General features: G+C 41.0%; 1 protein-coding gene across 2 annotated transcripts in view; it reads left to right on the forward strand.

Annotated features, from left to right (window-relative positions):
* The window catches only part of ccdc88c (coiled-coil domain containing 88C), a 61,446-nt gene extending 49,016 nt beyond the window's left edge, over positions 1–12,430 (forward strand). The window contains exons 27-31 of one of the 2 annotated variants that reach the window (XM_074609758.1): positions 1,072–1,161; positions 1,850–1,960; positions 2,051–2,188; positions 3,863–4,101; positions 8,569–12,430. In XM_074609758.1, coding sequence (XP_074465859.1) covers positions 1,072–1,161; positions 1,850–1,960; positions 2,051–2,188; positions 3,863–4,101; positions 8,569–9,348 — 1,358 coding nt within the window. In that variant the 3' untranslated portion in view covers positions 9,349–12,430. Of the gene's footprint in view, positions 1–1,071; positions 1,162–1,849; positions 1,961–2,050; positions 2,189–3,862; positions 4,102–8,568 lie in introns of those variants that run through there. The other variant, XR_012590163.1, reaches the window with a different exon arrangement.
* Positions 12,431–13,284: the final 854 nt, after the last annotated feature.

The raw sequence follows: 13,284 nt of genomic DNA on the forward strand, positions 1-13,284 counted from the left end.
TCTTTTACAACGTTTTGTGTGTTGTTCTTGCATTTTTTTATTTACTTAATGCAAACAATGACTACTCAAAGTAATTATAGTATATAATAAGATTATAATGCATTATAACAGTGATTCTAATGAATTATAAAAAGATTATAATGTATTACAACTATGGGAATTATAATATACTATGATCCCTGCAGAAAAAAAGTGTCAGTGAGTGACCAGCAATTATGAAGTATTATGATACTGGACCTTATCAGTCATTATAAAATGCTTTATAACGTGTTATGATTATTGTTACAAAGCATTATGAATATGTATGAGTGCTTATAACTTCTAATTAGACAGTGCTGCTATTAGCAGATTGTAACGCATTATAAGTGTGTGTATAATGCATTATAGACATGGGCGTCATAGAAAGTGTTAACGGGAACTTCACCGTGTTATCAATGCTGTAATTTCCACTTGTGGCCACGGTGAGGCTGTTCAGCAAAAGTGACATAGTCTCACTTTAAATGGGGAAGAGTAGCTCATTGACAATAACTAACTGGTTGATTGTCATCACTACCTCCAGTAGCGTCTTAGTGAATAGATACAGGATGTCTGGATAATGAAGGTCTTTAAACAGGTACCTGTCATTAGCTGTTTTTGGCAATCAACATTTAAAAGTCCAGCTTTCAATTTGAACTTTTTAATGGAAAAAAAGATTTACAGGGATTTGGCTCAGATGATTATCCAGAAAAACATCTGAGCCAAACACCTTGGATTTAAAAACTCTATTTTGATGATGACACATGGCAGGACTTTGCATCAGCAAAGCTCATATTTACACCGTCATTGGCCTGGTATTTAGATGACTTACTGACGCACAGAGGTGTCAGTGATAAGATGTATCCAGTCATAACACATTCACTGACTAATAACTGATATCACAGTGGTTTGAAAGCTTCCAGTGTGTCTGAATGGATTGCTGATGTCTTGCTTGGCTTCCTTGCTACGTCATGTCATGCACAGCACACGTCTTACGGTCATACTATGGGATACGGGTCCAGAATAGTTCCTTACAGTCTTGTGATTGGTCTGCAGGTTTGCCGGACAGGGGCCGGGGTGTTTATCGTAGCAGTACTCCAGGAGGCAGCAGCGAGAGTGTCAATGGAGAGGACGGACACGGACAAGGTAATAAATATATGAATGGTTAATGACGGTTTATGGTGTTATCATTTTCACATCCTTGTTGAGATGGTTTAGTTATTGTCAACCAACAAGGTTGGTAGCCTATAGTGTGTTTACTTTGTAAGTGTGAAATCAGCAGCTGGAATCTTTTCACTTTTCATTTAGTCCACAGATTTCATCCTGTTGCTTGATCTGGTCATGTGCATATTTAATGTTGCCAGTGGCTGTTTGGTTTTATTTTTCTTGCTTGAAAACCTAAATTGAGACACTGGGAAGGAAAGGGGGAGAGAATTAAGCGATGTGTACTTTGTCCTCTAGCGCTTCCTTTTACAAATACTCGATAAATGCTCTGAAATTTAAGGTAAAAGGAGATATTTCTATAGTCTGAATTAATTTAATATATATATGTTACCCCTAGCAAAGTGAAATCTGTTGTCCATCAACGTCCGTTATGAACGTTGTCGTCACTACCGCATTGCATTGTGGGATATATTTATCCGCCATAGTGTCCAGCATTCACCGGAAATAGTATGCAATTCACGTACTATTGGTTTCATACTAACGTTTTGGACATACTAAAATATCTCGCATACTGTTTTAGCGTACTAAAATAGCATGTTAGTATGGACTTAAGGACGCAACCATTGGTGTGCTCCTGGCAGTCTAACCTGTTTGTGTTTCCTGCCCCCAGGTCAGACCCATAAAGCTCTGAGCTCCACTCCAAGCCACCAGTCCTCCCCACTGGGCCTAACTAACAGCTCCAGCTCCAGGCTGGGACCAGGTCCCGGCCGCAGGCCCAGAGGTAAACCACGTTATCAATACATGAGACCTTATTGAGAAGTCAGCAGGACTGAGTGAGTTTGTGACATTTGTGCGTAAAACAAACTTTCAGGTCTGTTGTTTGATGAAGACTCCCGCCACAACTCCTCTGACTCTGTGCTTGGTCAACATGGCAACACGGGAGGTCGCCCAGGGTCGGCAGACTTCAGCCACAACACCTCCAGCTCCAACTCACCTGTCAACGGCAGAGGTACACACACACACACACACACACACACACACACACACACACATTTTAACAGTTAACTCTAAAGCAGAAGTTCTCAACCTTTTGTAACTTAAAGCAGCAGTGGGTAGAAATGGAGTAAATATGATTGAAAGAAGTTATTTTGATAAAACGGTCACTATACCCTGACAGTAGTGCATGAGACCGGAAATCTCGAAAAAATCATGTGTCTCCGGTGTCCTCCGTTGTCCTCAGGTGCACCTAATGACATCTGTAAGATTTCACAGACCAGAGGAAAACAACCAATCAGAGCTGATCTGGAGCCTTTGCCATCTCTGATCAGCTGTCAATCACTCACCAATTCCAATCAAACGGTCAAACTAGACAGTGCTGATCAAATATGAATCAATATTCTGTTACTGTAATGCCTATTTCTCTCCTCAAATGTTTTCAGAAACATCTTGTGGTGTACTGTCTAGCTATAAAATGAGAAAGTTTGTGACCCAGCAGCCATGCTGAGATCAGTTGAGGAAATACTAAGCACCGCCCACCAGCCGGAGCACAGCCAATAGTAACGCTCTTTCTCTGAAATGACCTGTGATTGGCCAAAGTCTCCCGTCATGGGCTAGATTTTTTAGAGCCTGAAAACAGAGCCATGAGGAGGCGCAGAAGTCTAGTTATCTCTCAGAACACTTGAATTACAATATGCTGAAAGGTTATTATGGAGGTTTTGCTCAATGATGCCAAAAATATTCTGCCTACTGCAGTTTTAAGGCCCAGTTCTGACTCTTAAGATATCCAAAAAATATAACATGACAAAGAGAAAAAAATAAACTGTGCTGTAAATATGTGTTATGCCTATTGTCAGCTGTATCGACTAAAATAAATATTCTACCTAACCTCACTCATCACTGCCTGCCATTAGGAATCCAAATTTAATGTAATCAGGGTCATATTTCTCACCACACGCTTTGGATCTTTTACTGGAGAAGGTTGTCTCCCATATCACTTCATCGCTTCAAAACCTGATCCATCCAGTCTCACTGCATCCAAGGGAACGTTAGCTAGCTAACAGGCTAACAGTGGCAAAACACATTTGTCTCTACCTGATGATGTGTCGTGATTGGCGTGGTGATATTCAAACGTAACTGGTCATTCAAATTATGCATTTTGATTTGACGTTTTTTTTATTTATGTGAAGTCTTTTTTTGTGACCGACTTTTTATCCATTTTCCATCCTCACAAGGTGGCATAAACATACAGACATACAAATTATACATACATAAGTACAAAAATACATGAGAGAAGTTACCACTCCGTTTCACAAATATTGCAGGTTGTTGTTTGTTTGCAATCGTGGTTCATTTATTCATTAATATGACATATCATAATTGTACACTAAGCTAGGCGTGTACCCCCTCATACTCTCATACACTTCCACATATCAACATATACATATAGCTACAATCATATTTTACTTAGAAGATATCATCAGGTCAGACGCTCCTTTAAAGGCCTCTCATGTTTCTCCTTTAGCGTTGTTTACAGATGCAATTGAGCGTTCTAACACTAATACGTTATGAAAGGAAGATATCCGTTGATTATACAGTATTCTGTCCTAAACAACCCTGGTATAATCAGGTGGTGCCCAGTTTACAGTCAGTAATAATAATAACACAATATTTCTAACCGTCCTAGACACATCAGATCGTCAGGCCCGCTCAGCCAGCCTCTCCAGTGATGATGTCATGGGTCTGAGCCAACCTCAACAGAGTCTGTCACGTAGTTCCACCCTCCCGTACGACCACGCACCCCAGAGGGCCCAGCCACAGCGCGTAGGCGGGGTTAGGACCAAGAACCGTACGTCTTCTCCTGGAAGTGAGATGGTGACGCTGGAAGAGTTTCTACATGAGAGCAACATACAGTCACCTCCTATGGTAAGAAAGAACTACATGCATATACTGTAAGTGAATATTTACTGTATGTACACACATAGTTAGCTCTTAAATACAACAGTCACTTGGAAATATAGGCATGTATTGAAATAACAACGCACATACACTCAGTAACCAAGATTATGGCCAAAAGATTATTTTTGATCAACATTGAGATCATGATTATTTCTCACGATTATTCATAGATTTTAGGGACAAAATATTTATATCATTGCTCTTAAACATTTAAATATTCAGAGTGCTGCTTTCACTTTCATGTTGCGCTACATTCCTGCTAATAAACAAATCTTTGCATCAAAATAAGACTTAAATAAGGTTTTTCTTCACCTGAATTCAGTGCATTTTCGTTTAAAACGAGTAATGTACTATTCAGTATATTACTCTTCTACTCTGGACTGCAGCCGCAACATTCAGGAACGTTTTTCACAGGCTGCTGCCGTAGGATGAGCACGCAGCAGCATGACAGCGCCCCAAAAGTGAAGCCAAGACATCTGGATCGCTCCCTGGCGGCTGGCTGTTAGTTTAGGAATTGATATGCAACAGAGTTTTCTATGAGCATAGCACACAATGTAAACGTCAATATTGCAGTCGATTATGTTCATTTAATTGTGTAGCCCTAGTATCCACTTTACTTGAGAAAGTGAGTTACCTAAAAATTAAACATATTTATAATACAGACACAGTGAAAACCTATGACATGTTCTTCACCTCTTCTGTTGTGGCTTTTAGAACAGTTAATGTGGTGGGTTAAACTTGGCAAAAGGGGTTAAAGACAACTGCCTCACAGTAAGTAGCATTATTACAGAGCTCCCATGAGTTACTGGATTTCTACAGAGGGGTATCTGTACAGGTCAATTCAGGGAGTATAATAAATGATGTGGGAAGTCAGAGGAAATATTGAACAATTACAAATGAGTCACCTTAAAAGAAAATAGCAGAATGTGTCATGTGAATCACAAATTCATTGCATTTAATGGTGGTCCACCAAGATAAAAAGAACATTAACAAACCAGAAGGAATTTCAATTTGACGGTCATGGAACTATTCTGAGTCGGCCTTAAACACATGAACATTTTAGATCAGCTGGCAGAACAGTCTTTGAATAATGTGTGCATTATTTAATGCTGTCACACGTTACTGATCTTAAACTCTCTTCCTGAAGATAATGGCTGATGGATTCAATGTTCAGATTCATTTTGAAACTAGGGCTGTCAATCGATTAAAATAGTTATTCGCAAATTAATCGCACATTTTCTATCTGTTCAAAATGTACCTTAAAGGGAGATTTGTCAAGTATTTAAAACTCTTATCAACATGGGATTGCTTTATGCAAATGTATTTATTTATATTGGAAATCAATTAACAACACAAAACAATGACAGATATTGTCCAGAAACCCTCACCGGTACTGCATTTAACATAAAACAATATGCTCAAATCATAACATGGCAAACTGCAGCCCAACAGGCAACAACAGCTGTCAGTGTGTCAGTGTGCTGACTTGACTATGACTTGCCCCCAAACTACATGTGATTATCATAAAGTGGGCATGTCTGTAAAGGGGAGACTCGTGGGTACCCATAGAACCCATTTACATTCACATATCTGGAGGTCAGAGGTCAAGGGACCCCTTTGAAAATGGCAATGCCAGTTTTTCCTCACCAAAATTTTGCGTAACTTTGGAGCGTTATTTAACCTCCTTCGTGACAAGATAGTATGACATGGTTGGTACTGAGCCCGCTACAGCCTAAAACTTGAAACTTGCAAATAAGTGGCGTTAAAATGAATTTGCATTATCTAAAGTGTTATTATCTCGTTAACTTTGCCTACAGAAAAAAGATGATGATGCCAGCTGCTGTTGATCATTTCTCTTACTGATCTGAAACTCTGTCAAACAGTTAAAGTAAATGTGACTTTCTGGATTGATCATTTGGTCTGCAGATTGAAGGCAGAAACATAAGAAATATTATGATGGATACAACTTCTCATCAGAGCCTCAGGCCCCTGAAATCTGCTGGTGTTTGGTTCTGAGCTACAGCAGGGCATTCATCAAACAACTGTACAGCCATCGGCATTCAACTGTACAGCCATGGGAACAAAACAGTGAATAATGCAGTTTTCCTTTAATAACCTTCTGGACTGCATGCTCATGGTGTCAACAAAGCCAATAGCAATAGTGGAAATTGAAATGACAGTCGGGCCTATAGAAGTTTAATCTCAAGACAGATGGTAAGACAGTCTTTTTCTTTATTTGGTCATTATTTCATAGATATTAGAGTGAAGAAAGGAGCCAGTGAAACATTTTTTCTGCAGATTTGACTGTGGAGACCTTTCAAGGACAGACTATATGACTATTTTCAATATGAATAATACAAGAGACAGTACAGTTTTCATTTTTATTCACAGCTTGAGACTGTGTGGGGAAAAAAGATCTAATGAAAAATCAGGAGCTGTGTATAAACCAGAGGGCTACCTCCGGGTCTGAAAAGTGAAGTCAATGCTGAAGTGCCTTAAACTTGCATTCTCTCTAACAGCCAGCAGGGGGCGACTCCTCTGGTTGCTAAAAGAAGTCTGATTGTATAGAAGTCTATGAGAAAATGAGCCTACTTCTCACTTGATGTATTACCTCAGTAAACATTGTAAACATGAGTTTATGGTCTCAATCACAAGTTTCAAGTCTTCTTCAATACAGCATGATGTTCATTTAGTAAATTATGGTCCCATTTAGAGTCAAATAGACCATAAAGCAGGGTCGCCTAAAATGTCTTATTCAGCGTTCGGTTGTACTTAGCTCCACCCTCTGGTGTCACCTCTGGTTGCAAAAAAACAAGATGGCGACGGACAAAATGCCGAACTTGAGGCTTCAAAATGTCAGTCCACAAACCAATAGGTAGTCCACTTCTTATATACAGTCTATGGTATTAGCTCCACAAACAATACTTGAATGCATTTATTTAAAAATGTTTTGGTATTGATCCTTCAACGTATTTCTTTTTCATTTCTGTCGTCAATTTCAATTGAATAGTTATTTTAAATTTGAAAAGCACTCTATCCTGTTATGATGCCGACATCCAAATTTGAGGAAAATGATTTTCTACTCTCTGAAGCCGCCGAGTTCCATCTAGCACCTCACACGAAGAAAGAAAACATGACACATGTTCTGCTAGAGAGCGTGTTATGTCTCATCATAGAGTTGCACATTTGAGGTATGCCGGCCTTTTCTCATTATTAATAAACACAGTTTAAATCTGCCAATGATAAGTATCACCTTAGAGCAGATCAGACAGCTGACTCATGAAGTGACGTGTCTGACTGAGCAACAGACTCCTATTTATTAGTCATTGTCCAAATTAATGAAAGAACTTCTTTCCACCTCTGATCTCGCAGGTGTGAGGCAGACGTACAGACTGATATCAGCGTGAGAATATTACTTGAAGTCACTGAACATCTCACTTGTCATCAATCTGTTCAGTCCAACCAGATCTCCTGTTTTACTAAAAGAACTGCAACACCCATAATAATTCTTATTGATGATCCCGCAGAGAGAGAGAGAGAGAGGCCTTCACAGCTGCCTCTAAAACAACACACACATTCCTACCACAATAATATATTAAATCATGATGATTCCGATAACAACACCAAGTTTCAATCACTATAATAAATGAATATGATTCATGATCACTGTTCCCACCCTTACATCAAAGGTTTCACGGTAATCGACCAACATCAGACACATGCAAGTTCATTCTTTCTATCAGAAATCGTTATCTGTATAGCACTTGCTCACAAAGCGCATAACAGGAAGACAAAATTAATAATAGTGAAATATGAATGTGGTGTGTGTGTGTACTGTATATATAATAAACTGCAATATATGATAAAAACTGTCATGGCCATTTTCAAAGGGGTCCTTTGACCTCTGACCTCCAGATATGTGAATGTAAATAGGTTCTCTGGGTACCCACGAGTCTCCCCTTTACAGACATGCCCACTTTATGATAATCACATGCAGTTTGAGGCAAGTCATAGTCAAGTCAGCACACTGACACACTGACAGCTGTTGTTGCCTGTTGGGCTGCAGTTTGCCATGTTATGATTTAAGCATTTTTTTATGCTAAATGCAGTACCTGTGAGGGTTTCTGCACAATATTTCTCATTGTTTTGTGTTAATTGATTTACAATAATAAATATATACATACATTTGCATAAAGCAGCATATTTGTTCACTCCCATGTTGATAAGAGTATTAAATACTTGACAAATCTCCCTTTAAGGTACATTTTGAACAGTTTATTTAGAGCATGAGTAGCAGGCCATATTTATGTGTCACACAGCGGCAGATGGCATTAGTCAGTAATCAAATCAAAGTCTTCATCATTGTTAGCTAAACCCTAAAAAAATAAAATTTCCTCATTTATTCCTTCTATTTTTTGTCTTTCCGTTGTCCAGGTGTCAACAGGAAGCAGGGAGGACTTGATGACCGACTACTTCACCAGAAGTCCCGCCCCCTCGGCTCCAGCTGGCAGAGATCAGGTGACTCCCACCAGCTATGTCACGCCCACCGTCCAGTCATCCAACCAGAGGCCAGGCCAGAGCGTCAAGCCCTCGCCCCGCCAGCCCGTAGGCCAATCCCCAGCCTCGGGCCAACCCGCCACCCAGAGAACCGGCCAATCACTGAGCAGGGCTTTCAGCCTGGCCTCAGCTGATTTGCTGCGCTCCAACGGACCAGACAGTTTCCGTGGAAACGAAGGACAATCGGATGTGGTCGTACGGAGACAAGGGAGCGGGGCTAGCGGGAGAGAACGGCCGCTCTCGGCTCGGCTGGCCGGTCCGACCAATCAGCACGGAGATGGCAGCTTCCTGAATCCGCCTATTCACCATTCGTCCTCTCTCAACCTGCAAACGGAGAGATACGCAGAAAGAGACAGAGACAGAGACAGAGGGAGGACCCCCGTCTCTCGGAACAGCCCCACGTCACCCTCCACCTATCAGCACCGCGGAGAGGTCGCCATGGTAACCCCTGTTAGGGCTGTGCCCGCCACACGGCCTGATGAAGCCTCAGAGCTTGGGGAGACGTTAAGGGAGGGGCGGTCAGGTGACTCCTCCCAATTAAAGAAAGAAAGTGAGAAAGAGAGGAGCGACTCCGCCGAACGGCCGAAAAGCACGCCGGCCTCCCCTGACCCCAACAACGACCCTCAGACGGTGTGGTATGAGTACGGCTGTGTCTAAACACTGACACTAATGGACGTCTATGGGTGTGGCTAAAGATGGGAACCAAATACTCAAACTGCAGTCTGCTGGGGCTGACTGCAGTCTGAATCTAAATCCTGGAGAGCAAAGAACAATTTAAACACATCTGTACATAAAGGAGTCGTGAGTTCAGTTTGTGTTTTCTGGAATTAACTTCTGTAGATTAACAACCAAACCCGATTCCATACACCACCTGCCAATACGACTGATTAACACAGTCTAACAGGAAGCTTTCTAATGAGAAGGAGCCACAGGGGATTTCAGCTGCACCCAAACCATCACATCACACCTCAACTACTGGATCTGCAGAGAAGCTTTTCATCACAAGCTGAATCACTCTGAGGGGGATGCAATATAGATTTGAGCTCAATCACTGATGGTCTTTTTAAGGACTTAGACATGAACACCTTAACACTATCGATGGTCTCTGAGAAGTCATTGGCCTCTGCTGTTTTGTTCTCACCCTGTTTACTGTGATCCAGCAAGCAGCCGGAGCCCACAGGATGGGTTTCTTCTGCAGCAAAATAGTTTTTTTTGAAAATGCTGTTGCTTTTACTGGCTGTTTTAAAAAATTATTTGGGATGTTTTGACCAGATGATGATCCAGGTGTAAATTTTTGCTACAGAAATAGAGATGGGAGCTGAGATGCCTGATGTCTGAGAATCCAAAACACTTAAAGCCTGCAGGAACAGAGGACAAGTGCTACATGACCAGAATGCTAAGGATGGGCTAAGTCTATGAGCTGGAACTTTTTGACTGCTGACCAACACAGCGTCTGGCCCCGTTAACGTTTACCTGGATGCCACCAATTCTGCAGAACTGCATGCCAGGAATTAGCCATCACCGAGAGGAGTGATTGAACTAAAGTGAAGACGACCAGAAGCACCAGAGCGACTGAATGTATCCGATTTCTCCTCCTCTTTCGGCCCTCCTCACACTGGAAAGAGAGGAGCGAGAGAAGAAAAGGAGATGGAGGGAAAAGAGAGTTGAAGCAAGTGAAGGAGAAAGGGTTCTAGAGATAGAGATAGAGAGAATAAACCGAGGGATGCCGGGATGGAGAGTGGTGGACGGATATAGAGACGGATGGAGTGACGGGAGGACAGAGAGATAAACAGGACAGAGATGGAGGGGCTCCTCCCAGTTAAATTACAGTCTTTCTCCCTCCATCTTTAGATTCTGTCCCAGCATGCAACACTCTGACACTTTACTGGAAATGTTGCTCAGCCGGAGCCAACATTAGTTTCACAAACACACACACACACACACGTGTATATATACAGTATAATGATATATACAGACACAGAGGAATTGTCCTTGAGGGGCTTGGTTGTGGCCTCGCTAACCATTGAGCTGGACTTCATTCATACACACACACACACACACACACACACACACCAGTGGAAACCACTGTGTTTTGGTAGGGTGTACTGCTGCACGCTAACTTGACCAGACAGTTGTTAGCGCTGCACAACAGAGAGAGTGAGATAGAGGGAGATTCATGCTGAATCCAGACCCTCTGTGATCTGGACACTTAGAGTTTACATGTAATGATTTGGTTTTGAGTTTTAGAATAACTGAATGCACCGAGGGGTTTTGGTGTGGGTGTTGTCATCACTGGGAGAAAGATGGCTGTTGGGGGAATTTACAAAGACCTGGTGTCATTTTTTAGAGCCCACTGAACAGAGGCAGAGAAGAGGAAAATGAAGAGGTGGGAGAAATGATTGAAAGTATGCGTCGGAGACACATGATGAATGGAAAAAATCTCTTGCTAATTCTGCTCATCAACTGACCTGCTGTCTGTAACTGCTGTTTGTTAACACAAACCTGTCCCCTCCTGCGTTAGCAATGACAGATGGCAAAGACTTTCCTAAAAGCACTATTATGAGGAGGAGGAGGAGGAGGAAGAGGAAGAAACACTGGAGTTATGAAAATGAAGATTTGACTGGAACCCATCACCAACCTTTCCGCTCACCTTTTGAATGAAAACGCACACGTCAATATGCAACTATGAGCTAAATTATTTTACCTGTAACATTTGTACATGACATTAGATTTTATAAACTGGGCAGTTATTACAAGATTTGGGATACTTTTTGTAAAATCTACTGGAACTTCACCTTGAAAATATTTGTTGTTGATACCAAAAAAAACAAATCAAGTCCTGTTAACTGGTAAAAAGTTATTTGTAGATTTTTTTAATTTTTTTTTAAATACTTTAAAGTTCTAGTAGTGAGATCATGTTAGTTAATGAAGTGACATGAAGTGATACACTGTAGGGTGATGCTGTCAGTAGTGCTGCTGCGACCTGTTTATTTACCTGCTGTTGGGTTGGTGTGTGTTGCCTTTTTAATGTCTGCACTTGAGGCATCTCTGCTTTATTAGGTCCCAAAGCCCTTCAGACCATTTCTATATGTGTGTGTGTGTGTGTGTGTGTCAGTTTCAGTTTGCTGACGTCAAAAGAAAAACATATTGCATTCCCAGAAACAATCTTTCTGTTATTGAAACAACACCATCCCACACACTTGTCACATTATTACTGTTACTGACTTTCTGAAATGTGTGTGTCCCGTCTGTCTGTCTGTGTGTGTGTCTACTTGTCTGTCTGCCTGTGTTACTGTCCCATTATCCCCATTCCCAATACACCAGTTTAGGGTTCCATTGCTCCTACTGGTCAACTTACCTGCTCAATGTTAAGAGCAACAACACCAAAATCCTCAGCAGGACTCTGTGCTTCCTGCTCAGTGGACCAACAGGGCTGATGTCCTTTTAAAATGTGGTGTCCTCCCCCACCCCGTCTGTGTGTCTCAGAGGATACCAGACAGCCGTAAGACGACGCAGCGTCACAGAGAGAAGTGAAAGCAGAAGGTGAAGTAGAGCCGACGTCACTGACATTTCCTGCTGTAACTGGAATAATACTTTAAGTTCACTTTATGACTATCGCTGACTGCTATGCTGTGATGTGACTACTGTTAAAAGGCTACTAGTGTGATTCAGTAGAAAAACCGAGGTTGATGTTATTACACCCAAAAGATTTTTGGTAATAAAGATTTATAAACTTGAACTTCATTGTGTCAGCTGGTGTATTAATCAAGTGTCTTTGTTTTAGGACAGTTGTTCTTCATAGGTGCCAACTGACAACGTCATAAACAGCTCAATGCAACCACAGACTCTAACAAGTCTAAATGTGTCATAGTTTATTTCCTGTTGCAGTGCAAGGAATATATATCATAAATATATATTAGGGCTGTCAAAGTTAACACAATAATAATGCAAATTTGTTTTAACGCCACTAATTTCTTTAATGCTTTAACTTGCGATTTCGGAGGTTGTGGCGGGCTCATCATTTTCCAGCCATGTCATACTTGAAGGAGTCTAAATAACGCTCCAAACTAACGCTAAATTTTGGTCAAAAAACTGTCATGTTGGGCCTGAATTTGCCATGTTATGATTTCATCATATTGTTTTATGCTAAATGCAGTACCTGTGAGGGTTTCTGGACAATATTTGTCATTGTTTTGTGTTAATTGATTTTCCAGTAATAAATATATACATACATTTGCATAAAGCAGCATATTTGCCCACTCCCATGTTGATAAGAGTATTAAATACTTGACCAATCTTCCTTTAAGGTAAATTTTCAACATATAAAAAACGGTTAACTATGGACAATCATGCGATATATATTTTATGTTCCTTGTTGTATTGAATGTGAATGACATCAGCTGACAGGAAGTAGACATGGACCCAAGCCGTTAAAACGGTCTATAGGCCTTTTTCAAAGTGAAAGTTCTATTCAAGTGTCCCAGTAAACCACAACAGTATGATAGTGAGCCACCGTGCACAATACAAAGACCCTGAACCTGAAGCAGCTAAATGTAATTTGATTGTCTTCACCTGTACTTTCCCACTGTGTCT

This window comes from Sebastes fasciatus, chromosome 15, assembly GCF_043250625.1.
Source record: "Sebastes fasciatus isolate fSebFas1 chromosome 15, fSebFas1.pri, whole genome shotgun sequence".
Classification (NCBI taxonomy): Eukaryota; Metazoa; Chordata; class Actinopteri; order Perciformes; family Sebastidae; genus Sebastes; species Sebastes fasciatus.